Source organism: Dipodomys merriami, unplaced genomic scaffold (assembly GCF_024711535.1).
Source record: "Dipodomys merriami isolate MVZ:Mamm:240054 unplaced genomic scaffold, mDipMer1.0.p SCAF_27, whole genome shotgun sequence".
Classification (NCBI taxonomy): Eukaryota; Metazoa; Chordata; class Mammalia; order Rodentia; family Heteromyidae; genus Dipodomys; species Dipodomys merriami.
Window position 1 is genome coordinate 17,602,179 of NW_027204159.1, and position 19,968 is coordinate 17,622,146.

The window sequence follows — 19,968 nt, forward strand, 5'->3', positions numbered from 1 at the left end:
TACCAGCTGCCTTAACTTGACAACAGAGGGCAGGAGGTACCTACCCAGGGCCACACGCATCGCTGGACTGTTAGATCTCTTCAGAATCCCATTGGCCCGTGGTGAGATTCTAAGACCTTTGAAACTCAAGGGACAGAAGTCTGGCTGGTGACTAAGAAGGCTTTTGGAGAGGAATGAGGGCCTGGCACTGCCACTTATGTGTCCCTAGGTCCAGCCTCATGGCCAAGATGTCTGGGCTGAGTACAGATCCCAGTTCTTTTTTTTTTTTTTTTTTTTTTTTAAGAGTCACAAACACATTTAAATTTTCACAAGGCAAATTGCCATTATCATGGAAATCCAGGTTCTGTCCCTTACTAGCTGTACTGTCACATGACCTAGCAGAGCCTCATTTTCCTCGTTTCTGAGAGGGGATCATCAAAAGGACCTGTCTCCTAAGATGGTTGTGAGAGTTGACACCACTCTCTTAAGTGACTACCCCAGAATGGAGTAGGTGCTCAGTATTGGTGCTTAGTACTTAGTGTCCCTGTCCTCTAGGCACAGGCTAGCTTCCTTCTGCTATCCCTGCTTAACAGGCAACTCTATCAGGTGCCTGGTTATCTTTCTGATCTTGATGTGTGTTTGCCTTTCCCCTAATTGGCTCTGATTTGCCCTACGTCCTGTTAATGTGCCTGTCTCTCTGCCTGCCTGCCACACTCTTCCTGGCACGGTCCCAGCCACAAGCCAGCGCCTCAGTCAGCCCCCTGGTCCCTTGTCTGGGATGAAGATGTCAGTTCAGGCCCCATGGGCATGAATGTCCACAGATTTCATGATCCCAGGACACTTCCTGGCTGTGAGCAGCCAGTGTGCTTGTGTGCCTCTCTCCCAATTGGCAATAGAATATGTGAGACTGAGGAAGCTCACACAGCTAAGTAATGGTGGAATGAAGTCTTTAAACAAGATCTGTTTATTCCAAGGTTTTCTCCCAAGCATACTTGACCATGGGTCCTAAAGGCTAGTGCAACCCCAGAGATCTTGTCTACCTAACTCCATCTTCCCATTTTCCAAACCTTTGTCTCCAGCCTGGAATTTTCCCCTGCTCTACAACACGCACCCCCCCCCTCTGCCCACCACCAAACTGGCATGGACCTGTCCATTGCTCATCTTCTTCCCTTGGAAATCCAAAAATCAAATTCACCTTCCTACACCACCCAACACCCTCTCCTTCCCATTTACTTCTGATCACTCACTAACACAATTACTCTGTCACCAGAGCTGGGAACCTGTGCAGTATTCCAGACTCCTCCCCGCTTCTCCACACCCACTCTCCATCTGCCTCCAAGCCCAGCCAGTTCTTCTGCCCAAATATCTCTCCCATCCACCCTCCCCTTTGCTGTCTCTTATAGGAAGCCACCAGCCTCCTCCTGACCATCATTCTCAACATTTATAAATAATCATACTATTATTACTGTTCTCATTATCATTCACAGTTCTTCCCATCAGATTTTAAAATTTCACAAGCCAAAGTATCATATCTTTATCCTCACTACATCCCCTCTAATTTTTATGGTATCTGAAATAGAATAGGCACTTTTTTTGTGGAATGAGAGAGTAGCCAACACGTACTAAGTTAAGGCTCAGGATCATTCACAGTCCTCGCATGCATCTTCTCACGTAATCTTCAATACAGTGCTTTGTTAGTTGATTATCCCTTATCTGAAATTCATGGATCAGAAGTGTTTCAGACTTTAGAGTTTTTCAGACTTTGGAATATTTACATGTACATAATGAAAATATCTCTGGGATGGGACCCAAGTCTAAACCCAAAATGAATTTATATGTCTGCATATACATATATTTTCTTATGTACACAGTCAGAATGTAATTTTACCCAATGTTTTTAATGTGTCTGTGTATTAACTATGTCTATGTCTAAGGAAGTCTGGTGGAAATGTGGACTTGGGGCACATCATTTTGGTGCTCCAAGAAGTTCTGGAGGTTGGAGTGCTTTGTATTCCCATTAGAGGGGCTCGTTTTACAGATGAGGAAGTGGGGGTTTAGAGATTGCCACACTAGTGGCAGCACTGAGATTCTAACGCAGCCTGCATAGGTGTGCACACCACTGCCCGGGCTCTCATAGTCTCTTCAGGGGAGCCAAGCCCAGTCTGTCGTTCACCACCTCACCTGCCTGTGATTCCTGTGGTATTTGTGCCTTTGGTGGAATGTGAGAGAATTTGCTCTTGGTGGTGCCCACATAAGTGTTTTTAAATAGATACTTACTTAATGTGCATTAGGAAGGAAATGACTGAACACAATATCCTTGTGGTTTTCTTGCAATTATTGCTTAAGGTAAGTCTCAAGTAATAAAAGTAAGTTATTTAAAGTGGCTTGAAGGACAATATTAACTAAGTGTCAGGTAGCATAAGGATAAGCATAAGCAATTTAGGATATTGTGTGGCTGAGCCTCGAGAAATACTTCTCTGTGGAAGTGTGGGATTTCCTTCCAAATCTCAGGGAGCTCTCAGAGCCACACAGGATGAGCAGGTCAGAGAAGTTCAGCCCTGAGCACTCAGTGAGTTGTCTGGTGCTTTTTCTTTTGTCTTTGTACAGACAGATTCCCTGTGAAGGGACCTCACACACTAGAGGTGGAGAAGAGGCCGTGGGGTTCACCACTCCACCCAGCCCTACAACGACTTGGATTCCGTCGTCCGGTGGACCTCACCTCAACTCAACTCTGAATCAGCGGAGGAAGGTGGATCTTCAGAGAGCCAGAGGAGGTCCCTAAGGGCAGCAGAGTTTCCAGAGTGTGCCCAGCTTCTTGGCACAGATCCCTCTGCCTTGCCAAGGGGAGCAGCAGCATGCTGGGCCCTCACTTCGCTCCCCCACCCCTCGCGCCCAGTGCGGGGAAGTCTGCCTCTTGCTCCTTCCAAATCCCTGATGGCAACTACAGGTGTTTGGCTCTGGAGGCTGAGGAGAGCAGCAGTGAGGAGGGCCTGCAGGGAGAGGTGGGAGAGGGTCTCATGGACCTGGAAGAAGAAGTGGCCAGAAGAAGCCAGGACAACGCTGCCTGCAGGACCATCCAAGGGATGTCAAGGCCACCCAGAGCTCTGAGCATCCAGACACCCGGCTGCTCCTGGAAGGCACCAGGCTTGTCCCAGCATGATGACAGGGCCAGCCAGGACTGGGATGTAGTAAAGGCCCAGCAGGTGATAACAACCAGCCTCCACCCTGGCCCTGGTCCCAGGGTGGCTCAGAAACCAGGTAAGCTTGGGTACCTTCTTTCTAGAGTCACAGAAAACCCCTCAGGTTCTTAAGTATGGCTCTTTAGTGTCTTTTCCCCAGTATGCCTCACAGTTCAGAAGCATGCCCCCATCACCAGCATTGTATGCCAGCGTGGGTGGTTCCACATTTAACTTTGCCTTTTTCTCTGTGAAAGGACATATGGGCTGGGCACAAGTGGCTCATGCCTATAATTCTAGTTGCCTAGAAGACTGAAATCTGAGGACCAAGGTTCAAAGTCCACCTAGGCAAGAAGTCCATGAGACTCTTATCTCCAACTTACTAGCAAAAAGTTGGAAGTATAGGTGTGGCTCAAGTGGTAGAACATTATTAGCCTTGAGCCAAAAGCCAGTGAAAGCATGAAGCCCTGAGTTCAAGCCCCAGCCCCAGCGTGCTGGTTTCTCACACCTGTAATCCTAGCTACTCAGGAAGCTGAGATCTGAGGATCAAGGTTTGAAGCCGGACCAGGTAGAAGATTCATGAGACTCTTATCTCCAATTAACTACTTATAAATTAGAAATGGAGCTGTGGTTAGAAGTGGTAGAGCACTAGCCTGGAGCGAAAAAGCTCAGGGAAAGCACCCTGAGTTCAAGCCCTGTGACCGACTACCACCACCACCAACAAAAAACAAACCACCACCAACAACAACAAAAAACTTAAGAAAGCATAGAAAGAAAGCCAGTACTATGTACAGCTGATCTTTTTTTTTTTTTTTTTTTTTTTTTGTCGGTCGTGGGGCTTGAACTCTGGGCCTGGGCGCTGTCCCTCAGCTCTTCAGCTCAAAGCGAGCGCTCTACCACTTGAGCTACAGCGCCACTTCCGGTTTTCTGGTGGTTTATTGGAGATAGGAGTCTCACGGTCTCTCCTGCCCGGGCTGGCTTTGAACCGCGATCCTCAGATCTCAGCCTCCTGAGTAGCTAGGATTACAGGCGTGAGCCACCAGCGCCCGGCTGTACAGCTGATTTTTTAAAAGCCCATTTCCGACTCTCACCTGCTTTTAATCATTAGTGGTAAGCAGTGACTAAAGTCTCCAGATTGCACTAAACATGTGAACTTGGCTACTTAAGACCTTTTGCTGGTTTGGGTGTTTGAACTCAGTGCTTCGAGCTTGCTCTGCTTGCTTGCTCAGCTGCTATTCTACCACTTGAACCACATCTCAAGTCCAGCTTTTTTTGGTCAGTTGTGGGGTTTGCATTCTGGGTGTGGACACTGTCTCTGACCTCTTCAGCTCAAGGCAAGCGCTCTACCACTTGAGCCACAGTGCTACTTGTGGTGTTCTGGTGGTTTATTGGAGATAAGAGTCTCTTAGCCTGGGCTGGCTTTGAACTGCGATCCTTAGAGCTCAGCCTCCTAAGTAGCTAGGATGACAGGTGTGAGCCACTTAGTACCCAGCTCTAGTCCAGCTTTTTACTGGTTCTTTTAGAAATGGAACCTTGCAAACTTTTCTGCCTAGATTAACAGTATCCTCCAGATCTCAGCTTCCTGAGTAGCTAGGTTTGCTCTTGGCTCATCCACTTAGGGATGCAGCATAGATGTGGTCACTGCCTTCTTGGAACTTATAAGGCAGATACTGAAGCCTTTGATCTAAGCTGGCCTTAGTAAAGAAACTGAGATGCAGAGTGAGAGATCACTGAGATCCATGGTTAGAGTAATGACTGAGCTAGGCCCACATACCACACAAAGGCTTTGGTCTCCCATCTGTTAGAGATGACAAAGGCAGAAGCCATGTCACCTGGGCTGCATCAGGATACAGTGACAGCGTGTCACACATGCTGGGTGTGTGACACAGGGGGAAGGGAGGATGGAGGATCATTTTCCCCTGCACGCAGGCCCTGGAGTCTGCAGAGCAGGGTGGAGCAGGGAAATCCACACTGAATCACCTCTACTACCGGCCATGGAAACGTTGAAGTGGGTCCAGATGTGGGGGACGTGAGCCGGGCCATGCTCGGTGCGGGCAGGAGTTGCTGCCAAACAGGCTTGAGGCCTGTGGGAGAAGGTCCTGGGAGGGCTTGTGCGTCAGGAAACTGAAGGAACACTTCGCTTCTCTACAGGCGTCACTAACGCCCCTGCTGGCACTGTACCAGCCTTCCCCACCCACTCTACTCTCTAAAGAATTCTCTCCAGGCTCTGCTCACCCCCCCACGGATACAGTTCCTGCCCAGACTTGGGTCACACAGGGAACTGGGAAGGCAGCAAAGAGGGGTCCTCACTCAGCAGCAGCTCAAATACAAGGGTCACCATGCCTAAAATCCCTGGGACTTTTTCCTTCCCTCTTATAGACCACAGCTGGAGGCTAAAAGGCAGGGATACTGAGTCTGGATCCAATGCTGATTAGCCAAAGCCCAGCAAGTCCCTTTCTCCTGGTAAGCTTCCCATCCCAATCTGTGAAAACAATAAAAACAGGAACCCTATCTCCCCCCTTAGAGCTGTTGTGAGCTTTCAGTGATCTCAGATGTGACCATTTGTTGGAAAATTGACAGTAACTAAGACAGCTCTGTGAGGGATGTTAATAGTGATGGAAGCTACTATCATCGGCTCAACAACACAGTTGTTCTATATGCTGAGCCCACTGTACCGAGAGCTTTCACGTATTACTCCATTTCCTTTTAGGACACCCCTTCCTTGGGGACAAAGTGTTATTATTGTGTGCATTACTGGGACAAGATCAGGGCTCTGAGAATATAAGTGACTTCCCTTGCCTAAGGTGTATAGCTAGCAAGTTGCTAAATCATGACTCAATTATTAATATTATTTTGTAATATTAGGTTTGTGCTCTGAGCTATCATTCTCTTCTGAAATTGTGTTGTCTGTGGATACCCTGTGTTAGAGTACAGGAATGGGCGAGATTGTGGATGGAGAATGACCTATGATGTGTTGATGGCATCTCACACTGGGCCAGGTCATGTGGTGGTTTGTTTTCTTTTTTGCTCTGCTATATCTTTTCAAGCAGCCATGATTCTCCCCATTTTACAGATGGAGCACCTCTGGCTCCAAGATGTATGGCATCCCGCCAAGGCCACACAGTCATTGCCAGCACTGAGTGGTGCCTTGAACAGCACGAATTATTTCTCTCTTTCATAACTAAATTTTGAGTCATTCTGTTCTGTCTTAAACATTTCTAGGGATAAAGTAGGATATCCTCGGGAGGATAGAAAAGTAGGGAAAATTTCTCAGAGAGTGGCTAGAAGGAGTCAAAACTCAGGAGGTCTTGGTTCAAAGCCACCATGGCCTTTCAGGGGACAGAGAGTGTCAGATACCTTCTCCCAGGAGATGAGGGAGAAGCAGCCCTGGAGCCACTGGGAGGTGATTAGTGGATAAAGGCATCCTTTACAAGCTTCCTCCCATTACCACCAGAGGGTTAGAAGTATCTTCAGACAATGACACCCATCCTTCCTCATTTATATGGACTGCTCTGGGGCAGTGTTAAGTAAGGGCCAAGGCAGCCTCTGCCTTGGGCACTCTGGAGACTTGTATTCCAAGTTGGTGGTTACTGGTACCATTTTTCTAAAGCAGAGCAGGGCAGCATGGGGTCTTTGTCAGGCTGGAATGAGAGAGGTGGTAAAAAGCTGAAGTGGGTAGCAATCACAGTTCAAGCTTCTCACCACGAGCTGCTGACAACTCAGGAGAAGGTGTGTGGGAAGGAGAGTGTGCTACAGGGCTGGTTCTCAGGCCTCTGCCAAGCAGAAACTGGTTTTCAGCTCACTAGAGAATCCCATACTATAGATGTCCTCTTAGGGCCAACTGTCAGACTTCCCTGAGATTACTGTGCAGATGAAGGCTGAAGCCCAAAGACAGCAAGCAGTGTGTCCAAAGTCACACAATAAATTGGTGGAAAATGTCTACATTGCTTGTTAAGCTACCAGGCATCTTGCTAAATGCTTTGTATGGATTACTTCATTTATTTAAATCCTCTAAATGGCCTTATGAAATGCAAACTTTATCTTCCTTTCTTCTTTCTTTTTCTTCCTTCCTTCCTTCCTTCCTTCCTTCCTTCCCTTTCCTTTCCTTTCCTTTTTTTTTTGTTCCTTCTCTTCTTCTTTCTGTAATGGAAATCGAATCTAGGGTCTCATCTTTGTTAGCAAGCACTCTTAACACCGGAGACATGCCCCTAGTTTTTTGCTTTTAGTTTTTTAGCTAGGGTTTCAAGCTACTTGGGGGCAGGGGGTCTGGTCGTGCGGCCTGAACTCTGGGCCTGGGCACTGTCCCTCAGCTCTTCAGCTCAAGAATAGCACTCTACCACTTGAGCCACAGCGCCACTTCTGGCTTTTTCTGTTTATGTGGTGCTGAGGAATAGAACCCAGGGCTTCATTCATGCTAGGCAAGCAGTCTATCACTAAGCCAAATTCTCAGCCCTCATGCTAATTTTTTCTGCACTGGCCTCAGACTTTTGTAACAGAATTCAGTCTTGAGAAACAGAGAAGCCACATTTTGAAAGGGCAAATTGGGAGTCTTTATTGGACAGCCAGAGGCTACCAAGTACTTAGGACCACAGGTATTCTCCACTACCAATTGGATCCCACCCCTTCCCTTCCTTCTGTGTGTGTGTGTGTGTGTGTGTGTGTGTGTGTGTGTGTGATGGGGCTTGGGCTCCAGGCCTGGGCTCTTTCTTCAACTCCTCAGCTCAAGGTGAGCACTCTACCACAGTACCACTTCCAGTTTTCTGGTGGTTAATTGGAGTTAAGAGTCTCACAACCTTTCCTGTGTTGGCAGGCTTTGAACCCCGATCCTCAGATCTCAGCCTCCTGAGTAGCTAGGATTACAGGCATGAGCCACCGATGCCTAGCTCCCTTAGATTTTGTGCTTAAGCTCTGAGACCACTTGAGCCACAGCTCTATTTTCAGTGTTTTGGTAGTTAGTTGGGGAGAATCTCATGGACTTTACTTTCCAGATTGGCTTTGAACTGCAATCTTTAGATCTTTGAGTAACTAGGATTACAGGCATGAGTCACTGGTACTGCTCACAATTTTTTCCCAGTCCTGGAGCTTGAACTCTGGGGCTAGATGCTGTCTCTGAGTTCCTTTTGCTCAACACTAATGCTCTACCACTCGAGCCACAGTGCCACTTCCAGCTTTTTCTGTGATTAATTAGAGATAAGAGTCTAACAGACTTTCCTGTCCAGGCTGGCTTTGAACTGCAATCCTCAGATCTCAGCCTCCTGAGTAGCTAGGATACAGATGTGAGTCACCAGCACCTAGCATCAATTTTTTTCTTGAGATAGTATCTCACTAACTTCGGCCTGGATTGACCTCCAATCATCTTTCTTCTCCTCCTATGTAGCTGGAATTACAGGCCAGCAGTACCATGTGTTTATAATTTTCTAATCTCTATTTCACAGATGAGGAAACTGAGGCACAGAACTTTAAGTGAAGTGTCAAAGTCTCACAGGCTGTGGGTGGAGGATCTGAGATTTGAACCCTGAGAGGTCTAGGCCCATGCTTTTAAACACTCTCTGCTACTTCGTCTCCATGGAGACACAGCAGCAGGCTCTGTTCTTCCACCCACTAGGGCTGGAAAAAGGTTGTTCCGGCTCTGGGAACAGATAGGAGATTTGGCCAAGCCACAATTCCCTCTGTTCAAGTGGAACAGGAGGAAGACCTAGAATCATTTCTGGTCCAACCTAGGATCTTTGCCAGTAGCCCTTCTTTAGTGGATGGGATATATCTAGAGGATTTGGGGAGCTTTCCAATTCTAGTAGATACTGTTTTGAGGCTTGGGAATGGGCATGAGGATAAAGATGTGGGTTTAGATCCTCTGAGTCCACACTTGGACATCCTTTTAGTTGTTGTTGTTGTTTTTCTGTGCCGGTACTGGGGCTTGAACTCAAGGCCTGGGTACTGTCCCTTAACCTTTTTGCTCAAGATTGGCACTCTTCCACTTGAGGCACACATCCACTTCTGTTTTTTTTCCCTCTCTCTCTTTAATTGGAGGTAAGAGTCTCACAGACTTTCTTGCTGGGACTGGCTTTGAATGATGATATTCAGATCTCAGCCTCCTGAGTAGTTAGGAAAACAGGTGAGCCGGTGATGCCCAGCTTGGCTATCTTGATTAGACAGAGGAAGACACATCAGGTTAAAAAGACCTGATGGTGGTCACTGGGGCACTACTAAGGTCCCCAACTCAGGATTGTGGGAGAGACAGCAGACAGAGCAATCCTCCTCACCAGAGTAGTTGTATAAAGAGAGTAATGTTGAGGAGCATGGCTCACAGGTACATGGATACCTCCCTGCACTCCCTGTTTGTACGTAACTTTGGCCCTCACACACTTATGGACATCCATAAACACATCTCCACCCATGATGATACCACCACGTTCTCAGGCCAACATTCTCACATGTCTGAACATATATACACATGATGCCCTTAGATTCCACCCCCCTCCCCATGCAGCGGTAGACACCGGTATGCACCCTTCCTACGGCCCCTGGCCCATGTGGACATGCTTTAGACTTGCATATAGTCCAACCTGAGAACACAGTTGTAGTAGTGTCTGCACATCCTTCCAAAGCCCACTCCCGTGCGTGCTGGGTAAAAGCATGTTCTTTCCGTTTTCTTTCTCTGCACACCTGCCTTTTGAAAGCTCTCTTGCGTGTTCGCATGCTCCCCCCACCCCCAGTCCTCTCTTGAACGCCCACCTCCACACTCCTACGCGCAGACCCAATCATGTTCTCTCCTTTCCCTGTCTCTGTCTCTTTCATACCCACCTACGCAGTCAGCCCAGCCTCTCTCCCCCTGGCACCCACACTGCTTCCTGATTTCCCATAGGCTGGGCTGCAGCTACTTCCCCAGCACTTGAACGCAGAGTAAGCATCTCCTGCCCAGTGTCTGGCTCCAGGACCCCTCCCAGCACAGCCCCATAGGACAGGAGTGGCCCCAAGTCGGGGAGTGCCCTTAAGTCCAGGAATCCAGACAGAGGGCGGGAGTGTCCAGAGGGGGCCCACCCACGGGGGCGGGGGCGCAGGTGACACCCGGAGTTAGGTCTTCACTCCAGTGGGACAGGAGGATACCGCTAAACTCCATGAAAGTGGAACCACCCAGGCTTGAGGGGTGAAAATCCCCGGGAAACTCCAAGGAAAGCTAGGCCGGTATTTTTCTGAGTGTGGTCCTGCTTCCCGCGTGCGGGGCTGTGATCACCGGCCTGGTTTCCGAGCCTCGAGAGCGCTCCCCGCGGGAGGGAGGGGTGCCGGGACGCCGGGACACGGACCTGCAACCGCCCCGACCGGGAGCGGGGGTCCCCCCGAGGCGAAGCCGAGTCCCGCTCCGACTGCCCCGACCCCCCCCCCGGGGTAGGTCACGCGCGCCAGGCTGGGGTGGGTGGTGGAAGTAACGAGTCCTCCTGGGCCCCGGCTGGCTCCAGGCTCAGACGAAGAGTCGGCGGGCAGGGTGCGCTTCTGGGATAGGATAGAGGTGATACTCGGGAGATCGGATCGCAAGAATGGAGTCGAGATGGGGTAGGACTGGAAAGGCGGAGAAAAGGGAGACGCGCGGAGAAGCCGGGTGAGAAAGAAAAGCCAAGAACGTAGAGACAGAGGACAGATACAGAGGTGCGCAGCGGCGTCGGGGAGCCGGCCCGGGGTGGGGAGGCCGAGCGCCCGGGGCGGGGCGGGGCGGGGCGGGGAGGGCGGCGCTAGGGCCCGGGGAGCAGCGGCCGGAGGGCGGCGGCCCCGCCCCGCGCCCCGCGCCCGCCTTGCCGGCTGTGGATCCCCCGCGGCCCTCCGGGAGGCGGCGGCGGCGGCGGCGCGGAGGGGGCTTCGGGCGCGGGCCCGCGGGGCCGGGATCTCGGGGCGGGCGCCCCTGCAGACGCGGCCAGGTGTGCGGAGGCGGCGGCCCCGGAGCTCCGGGGCCGCGCGGCGGCCGGAGGTGAGTGGAGGGCGCCGCTGGACGCGGGGCGGGCGCCGCGAGCCTCGCCCTCCCCAGCTGCACACCTGCCGGCTCCGCCTGGGAGACAGGACGCACGTGGCTCCGCGCCCTGCACTCCGGTGACCTCGGCCACGTCGTCTCTGCACTTTGGGCCTCAGTGTCCCCATCTGTATAGCGGAGGCCGGAGCGATCTTGGGTCTCCCAGCAGCTCAGAAGTGAGAGTGCGCCCCGGCCAGGGGACGCTGCTCCCGGGGCAGCGCCGGGCTCCGGCCCTCACGCCCCGCTCCGCTAGAGGGTCGGGGGAGGGGGGGGGGACGGGAGGGGAGCAAAGCAGCCACAGGTAGGGGCCTGGGCCGCCCGGCCGCCTCCTGGGAACGGGGGCCCCATCCCAGAGCCGGCGGGTGCGGCTGTGCCCGCGGTGGTCCAACCCGGGCGCCTGGGAGGGGGCAGCCGGGGGCGGCCCGACCTCCCGCGGGTGGCGCGCAGGGCCGGGCTTCCAGCCTCAGCGCACGGGGGAATCAGGACCCTTCCTGAGTGCCTTCGGGGAGAGGGGGACACCCAAACCTTCCACACCACACTCTTACAGCTCCCCTATTAACTGAGACGTTTGCTGGGAGAAAAAGGGGGCTGTCAAGGTAGGATGGAGGGCGGGGCCCCTTTCTAGCCACTACACCGTGGGGCAGGGGTGAGGGGCTCCATCCCCGGCCTTGGAACATCTCCGTGAGGAATCTGGGAAAGGGTTTCCTTCTCCTTTCCACTTCAAGTTACAGGCTTATTCTGAATGGGGACAGAGATCCCCTTCCTTGTGCCTTAAGGGACTGAAGCTAAATGGGAAGCGGGAGTGTCCTGGTCCCTTCCCACCCTATCCAGAGTAGCAGGTGGCTGGAATAAACGCCTCCTCGCTGGTGATCTAGGCACAGCCCCTTCCTGCCCGAAAGAATTGACAGGGTGGGCTCCCAGGAGGCCCCGCCCTGGACCAGCGATGCCTGAGGTGGTCCTAGGCAGTCTGAAGGTGCCCCACCCCTGGTGCTTTGGAGCATGACTCAGGACTGGACACTGACCAAGAGTCAGAGGACGATGTGGGGCCAGAGACTGGAGGCCTAGCTGCTACCTGCGGGTCTTGTCACCACCCCAGGGCCTGGCCTCCATCCTGTGTTGTTGGGAAACTAACAAGATGCTCCCTCTCTACTTACCATGTTTTCTCAAGTGGTTGGATGTGAACCCCTGTTTGTGGGTAGGGGCTTCCCCTGCCTCTGTCTCCATATGAGCTCTTAGGGGAGTTCCTAGTCCCCTCTGGTCCTTGGTTCCTCTGTCTGTACAACAGGATGGAATTCAGAAGAACTTCCAGGCAAATCATTTGCTGCTATACTGTCCTGGCTTGCAACTCCCATCTTTTTAGGCCTCTCCCACTTTCCAGGCCATAGGTCAGAACACAGCACTTCCATGGTTAAAAGAGAGCCTCTAACTCTTGCCCTGCTGTTCCCCTTTTATACTCCACCCTTGCTGTGGAAACAGAAAAGATCAACCTTGCAGTGTAGCATCTTCAGTCAGCATTTTGTCTAACCTCACTTTTGAGTTGGGGAGACTGAGGTCAAGGAGGAGAAAAAGTTTGCCTGGGATGGCAAACCTATGGGCAGAAGCCAGCAGCTCCCTCCCCATGGACAGAGCACGCAGCATCTTGATAAGTGAGAGGGGCTCTAGAGGCTCTGGAGCATGTGGAGGAGGGATGAAGTACAGGAGAGGCTTCAGTCACGGATCTCCAGGGGTGACAGGTGTCCTTCAGCCCCCTCACAGTTCCACGCAGTGGGCTGGAGAGGTGTTGGCCCACTGCCTCCCCTTGATCAGGACAATACTTCCGCAAGGCTGAACACCCCGAGCCCTGGGAACTGGCCTGGGAGGTACCTTTTCCTTCAGGGCAGCTCCAAGGCTTCCAGACATGAGCTAATTGGAGCCACTGATGCCAGGAAGGGAGGGACAGAGGAAATAGGCTCAGACTGGGCCCTGTAGGCCCCTGGGGAAATGGAGGGCACTGATGGTCAGGACCCGCAGGCTCTGGCCTGTTGTAATGAGAGGCAGGGTCAAAGTGGGCCAGTGGAGGGCCAGTAGTGATGTGATCTCGGGCCAAGTGCCTTGGGCTAGAGCCAGGCTGACCTCTGCCACCTGCTTATTTGTTCCGAGATCTTAGGTGATGGGATTGCCTTCTTGGGACTTCAGTGTCCCTGATTAGCTGTGGGGTAGGATGGGTGCTTAGGAACTGGGTTTACAGTAGTGACTGAGACTGACAAGGTCCCTGCCCTCAAGAAGACTGCATTTTAATTGAAGAGATAAAACAAGAAGAAAAAAAAACCAAATAAACGAGTGAGATAAGAGGCAAAAACAACACCCAAAAAGTCACTGTCAAGATGGAGAGCTACAAGAGGGGTTACTCTGAGTTAGTGGCTAGAGAAAGTCTCTCTTAGAGTGGAGGTCTGAATGTATCTGAAGCGCGGTCAGGGCTTCCTGGAGGAGGCATGCATGATTGGAACAGTGCCCAGAGGAATGAATGAGAGGGTTTCATAGGAGGAGGAGTGTTGCAGGGGATAGCGAATGGAGAAAGAGAGAGCGCGCACTGAGCTTGCCTGTGTCGAGATTCTGTACATGAGGCCAGTGTGTGCGGACAGAGCCCTTTGTGAAAGGTCCTTGGATACTGGTCTCAATCACTACACAGTGCGGCTGGTCAGAGGAGTCCACATGGGAACAGCCCCCAGGCCCTGTAATTCCAGAGGCTTATACAAAGCCCTCTCTCTGGAATGAGGTCTTTACTGACTAGCTGCTGCCAGACATTCCACCATCCTGGCTTTATCTTTCCACTTGGTAAGGCTGGCGGCCATGGACTGTGCTGACCCTGCCCAGCCTCTGGGGGTGGGGATGGGTTGCAGGCAGAGTAGGTGACCGCTATGTCACTTACTTCTAGAGCAGCTCCCATACAGATGCTATGGTTGGACCCCTGCGTCCTACACCTGGCTGGCTGAAAGATCTTAACACATTGTGTAGTATCTCTGGGCTTTTCTCTCTTCATCCATAAAATACAGGCAATAATGGGCTCTTCTACTGTTGTTATGAAAATGAAATGAGCTAGTGCTTATTCATAGTATTGCTGTTTGATCTCGGATAGAATCGGAAGCCCTTAGGAGACGGCTTCTGGCTCAAGACTCCTCTTATCTCCCCTGGAATTACTTTTTGGTGTTTGTCTGGAAGCATGTCAGTCAAGAGGGCAGGAAATCCCAGGGGATGATGGGTATGAAAATGCTCAGTAGACCCCCAAAATACTTGCATCTCTGGTGAGTCAAAGGTCAAGGAAGGGGCCACTGAGTGACCCTGTGGGGTAGCATGGTGGCTTGACCCTGAGACCCTTGAATCTAAAATCTCTTAGAGTCTGCATGTTTAGTGGCTAAAGCAGGTTTTTTGTTGTTGTTGTTGTTTTGTTTTTTTGGGTCCATCGTGGGGCCTGAACTCTGGGCCTAGGCGCTGTCCCTCAGCTCTAGGTTAGCGCTCTACCACTTGAGCCACAGCGCCGCTTCCAGCTTTTTTCTTTTTGCTTATGTGGTACTGAGGAATCAAACCCAGGGCTTCAGGCATGCAAGGCAAGCGCTCTACCACTGAGCCACCTTCCCAGCCCCCTAAAGCAGGTTTTGAAAGACAGTTTCTTGTTACTATGTTCCATGGTTGTTCTAGGCTTTTTTCATGTGGACAGTTCTATGAGGTTAAGTCCTCTTTTGTTTTTTATTATTTAATTTTTCTTTTTTTTTAAGTCCTACTATTATTGTTGCCATTTTACAGATGGGAAGCTGGGCACAAAGAAGTGGATTTCAGTGAGCTTCCAAGGCCACGTAGTTACTAAGTATCCAAAGGTGAGCCCAGGCAGTCTGGCCCAAAGCACTGCATACTTCTGCACGACATTCTCTTCTGCTTTAGATGCAGTGCCAGAGACTCAGAGAGACCTCACCACCTGCCCAAGAACACATACTGTTTTTTGGGGGGGCTCTCATTATCTGAACTTCACATGACCTGAGGCCTAGGACTCTGAGCCTAGAGTTGCAAGTGGCTCAGTCTCTTTTCTTCCCTTCTCTGGTTACCCGGGCCAGGGAGGATTAAGTGTGCCCTGTGGGTACCATGGGCAGGGGAGGCTCTGGCAGGCTTCTCTGAGTGAATATTGTTGATGTAGAGCTTGAGTGGATGCCAAGTACCTGAATTATATTATGCCAGGCAGTCTGCTGTACCCCCCTGTCATTGTCCAGTTAGGGGAAACGGAGGCCAAAGATCTCTCAGAGACCTGTCCCAAGTCACACAGACAGGAGGGAGCCCTTCATCATTGGGCTTCCTGTACTGCCTTCTGGGCTGCTTGGCACGTGTGGGCCCTGTGGAAGGAGGGAACTTAAAGAATCCTGCCATGGATCTCCAAGGTGGCCATGATCTCAGCCAGGACCTCAGGATGTAGATATAAGGCTCTTTGTCAGGACACATGGAGTTGGGGGGGGGAGGGGCATGGAGGGACCTGATTAAAAAATAGACTGTCACGCGCATGGGGAGCAAGAAAGCTGCCACCCAGCCTGAGCCAGCTGGATCCCTTGTGCCAAAATGCCAGGCCCCACTTGGGTCTCCTGCTGGGGACCCCGCCCACCCATGCTGGCTCTGGGCCTGAGTCACTGCTCCCACCCCCCCTTCTCCTCTGCCTCCTCCTCCTCCCCAGCCCAGCCTCCAGGCAGATGGTACTTTCATTGAGCTTGGGTGGGCCTGAAGCTCAGCTGTTGGCTTTGAACTGTGCCAGAAAGGCAGTGTATGGCATCACCATGCACTGGCTGTGCTGGGCCTTTCTGGGCCTCAAGCATGGATAGAATAATGGTATTAATGAAAGCTCTTTACAGTTTTCAAAGCCTTTTCCAGACCCCACTCAGAGAGGCGGCCTGACCCATGAAGGCCACCAAGGAGGAACAGAGCAGAGAAGGGACCCAGATCATCTTGAAAAATCCCAATCTTACAACTTCTTGGGGTTGAATGAGGTTGCCCAGGGCGGTGGAGGTGGAAGCTCTGCAGTAGGAATGTGAGCAATGTTTTATTCCTTTGCTCTTTCTCTCTGTCAGCTAAAAGCGTAGTAGGCACAGAAGTAGGGACAAGGCCAAGGCCCTGTCCTGTGGGGGCAGACAGGATTGACATGAAAGAAAACACCCATGTAATTAAAAACCTAATGAGTTTGGGGAAAGGTCTGAAGGTGCTAGAGCTGAGGAATGTAACCTCCGAGGATAGAGATGACTCCTTGAGGAATATTCATTTATTTGGGACAATACTGGGATTTGAACTCAGGGCCTTGGGCTTTTGCCTGGCTTTTTCATCAAGATTGGCACTCTACCACTCGGGCCATTCCCTCACCAACTTGAGATCTGTAAGCCCATTCAAAGGACAAGAACTGTGATTGAAGAGAGTCAGTTGCTGGGTGCCAGTGGCTCAGGCCTATAAGCCTAGCTACTCAAGAGGCTGAGAGATCTGAAGAGCTCAGATCAAAGCCATACTTGTTTGTAAGACTCTTATCTCCAACTAACCACCAGAAAACTGGAGTGGAGCTGTGGCTCAAAGTAGTAGAGCACTAGCTTTGAGCAGAAAAGCTCAGGGAGGGGCTGGGAAAGTGGCTCAGTGGTAGAGCACTTGCCTTGCATGCATGAGGCCCTGGGTTCGATTCCTCAGCACCACATAAGCAAAAAGAAAAAAGCCGGAAGTGGTGCTGTGGCTCAAGTGGTAGAGCACTGGCCTTGAGCTGAAGAGCTGAGGGACAACGCCCAGGCCCAGAGTTCAGGCCCCACGACCGGACCCAAAAAAAAAAAAAAAAAAAAAAAGAAAAGCTCAGGGACAGCACCCAGGTCCTGAGTTCAACCTGACAAAAAAGAAAAGAAAAGACTCAGTTGAGGAATAGGGAAGAAAAGGGCTCAAGGCAAAAGAAGTAGCCAGTGCAAATGCCCTGAGGAGAGAAAGTCTTAGACATCTTGTCTGAACATATGAGGAGGGCCAATGTGGTGGAGTGTCAGGTAGCTTTAGAGATACAACAGCATGGAGCAGTGGGCTAGTCATTCAGGGCCTGGAGCCCCAAAGGGCTTTGCAGCACATACTGGAGTAAAGGAACTCCCCTGGTGCTGATCTGGAGGCTTCTGTTGCCTCCTTTCTTCTCTTCTCCCCTGGCTGCTGGGTGGACCATGCTGCCAGTGGGCCTCCACATTCCAGCCTCTTCTTGGATGAATGTGTGCTGAGCACGGGGCCCTCTCTTCCTCTGCCCATCATCCCATGTGCACGTCAGTGGCCATCTGATGTATCATGCGTCATGCCCTGTAAGCAGGGCATGTTGCTGGGGAGGTGGCTGCAGTCTCTCAAAGCCCCTGAGGCCAGAGCTGTGGATGACAGTCCCTATAGCGCTCTTGCATGCTTTTGGCTCAGACCTTTCCTTTGGGGTCACTTTCCTCATCTGTATCATAGAACTCAAAGTGTGGCCCATGGACTCAGTGCCAGCATCACCTGCACAGGAAATTTGTTGGAAATGCAGAATCTCAGGCCCTGCCCACACTCCCATCTCTGGATGTGTATTAATCACTTCCCCAAGTCATTCCTGTATACTATGATGTATGAGAAACACTGTTCTGGGTCAGCTCCCCCCCCCCACTTTTATTTCCCAGTTCCGGTGTTTGAATTTAAATTCAAACATTATACCACTTGAACCATGCTCCCAGCCTTTTATGTTTTAATTTGGTTTTGATAGGGTCTTGAGCTTTTGCCCAGGCTGGCCTCAGACATCTATTTTTTTTTTTTTTTTTGGTTCCAGTTGTGGGGCCTGGGTGCTGTCCCTCAGCTCTTCAGCTCAAGGCTAGCGCTCTCCCACTTGAGCCACAGCACCACTTCCGGATTTTTTTCCTTTTTGCTTATGTGGTACTGAGCAATCAAACCCAGGGCCTCATGCATGCGAGGCAAGTGCTCTACCACTGAGCCACCTTCCCAGCCCCGACTTCTATTCTTCTACCTACATTTTCTGAAGAGCTGGAATTACAGATACACATGACTATGCCTGGCTTGTTTTTTTGAGATAGAGTTTTCCTAACTTTTTGCCTGGGCTGGCTCCAAATCACAATTCTGTCTCTGTCTCTGGAGCTAGCTAGGAGTACAGGTGTGAGCCACCTCATCCCACCAACTAGGTCAGCCATTTTTAAACCTAAGAAAATAATTTAAAACCTCCCCAAAGCTTTACGTATAAGACATAAAAGAGGAGTCCTATTTTCTCTCATTTATTCATCTTATATGTGAGAAAGGGTGAGCTAGAGGCATAGGCATGAGTACAGACATCAGTATAGACATAGGCATCAGTACAGACATCAATAAAGACATAGGTTGGTAAGAAGGGAGTCTCATCTTCAGCCCTTACCTTCACCTCATTGAAGTCCTGGCCAGGTACCCCTTCTGCTTTGCCCTCCAGAGTCCCCTGTCTTAGGAGTTTGGAAATTTGGGTCTGCGGGGAGAGTACCTGACAGTCTACATACAGCCCAACTTTCCTGCTGTCTCCACTAGATGTCCTGCCCTCTTTCCTTTGGCATCCCTGAAAGAGTAGCCGGGGCTATTCTTAGCAGGTCAGGATGGTGAGGCGAGAACATACTAGAACATGCATTATTTATGCCTCTGAGTCAACAAGAGTACATTCAGGGCTCTGGAGACACGGCCCTTCCGGTGTGGCCTCTGATGCTGCCATGGCAGGAGCATCTACTACGCATGGACTAGAAGGCGACTTCCCAGAATGCACAGCCTGTCCCTCTGGCCCTGCCACCCCTGCTCAGGGCACCAGGCTTCAAGCTGGGGAATGTGTCTTGAAAGAGTGACTGAGTAGGTAGCCAGGACTAGGAGAATGCTGCTTGGGTGACATTACTTCATGTCTTCAGTCATTCAACACGGATTTATGGAGCATATAGCCCATGGAGTAAGTCTTTGTGCATTGAAGAATGAGATTCTGTCTTCTTGAAGGTCGCACGCTAGCCAAAGTGACAGCGTGTCTTGCGGGCACCCAGCATCTGTGCTGGGAACTGTGCCCTGTGAACGGATCTACACCGCCATTCAGCAGGGCAGGAGCTGGGAGATCCTTTTACAGAAAAACTCAGGCTCAGTGATGGTATGTCTTGACTGAAACCTGGTCGGGGTAGCCATAGCTTGTGACCAGGTTGAACTCAGATTAGCTAGACTAAAACAATCATTTTAGATTGAAATGGTAGCATGAGGCACTAGTCTTGGGCACCCCCTGTACTCCCTGCCCAGGAAGGTATTCTGGCAGGAAAATCAGCTGGGTGCCAGAGTTTGAACTGAGGATTGTGTGCTTGCTAGGCAGGCATTGTACCTCTTGAGCGATGCCACCTCTGAGGTTGTCCCATTTTACAGTGAAGCCTGAGTTACCGCTAAAGTCGCATGTGTCAAGTGCTCGTGACTTGCCCTGTGGGTTGGAAGTAAAACACTTGGTGAGGTGAGTGGACAAGGTACACAGCTGGGAGCCAAAGGCCGGTACACTAGGAGACCCTGGGCAGGTCTCTGGGGATTCCTCTGCCTTGACTCCTAATGTGTAAAATAGCATAATAATCTCACTCTACCCTTATTTCTGATGGATGAAAAAATGCTTGGAAAACTGCTAGTGATTTATATCATAATCTTAGCTCAGGAAGCTGAGATCTGAGGATCACAGTTTGAATTCAGACCATGCAGGCAAGTCCATGAGACTCTTAACTCCAATTAACCATCGAAAAGCCAAAAGTGGAGTGTGGCTCACGCAATAGAGTGACAGCCTTGAGCAAAAATGCTAAGGGCCCT

General features: G+C 51.0%; 1 protein-coding gene across 3 annotated transcripts in view; it reads left to right on the forward strand.

Annotated features, from left to right (window-relative positions):
- Positions 1 to 2,998: 2,998 nt before the first annotated feature.
- Synpo (synaptopodin) overlaps positions 2,999 to 19,968 on the forward strand; it is a 39,269-nt gene continuing 22,299 nt past the window's right edge. The window contains exon 1 of one of the 3 annotated variants that reach the window (XM_070036409.1): positions 2,999 to 3,237. In XM_070036409.1, coding sequence (XP_069892510.1) covers positions 3,063 to 3,237 — 175 coding nt within the window. In that variant the 5' untranslated portion in view covers positions 2,999 to 3,062. Of the gene's footprint in view, positions 3,238 to 10,238; positions 10,797 to 10,955; positions 11,113 to 19,968 lie in introns of those variants that run through there. The other 2 variants (XR_011375322.1, XM_070036412.1) reach the window with 2 other exon arrangements.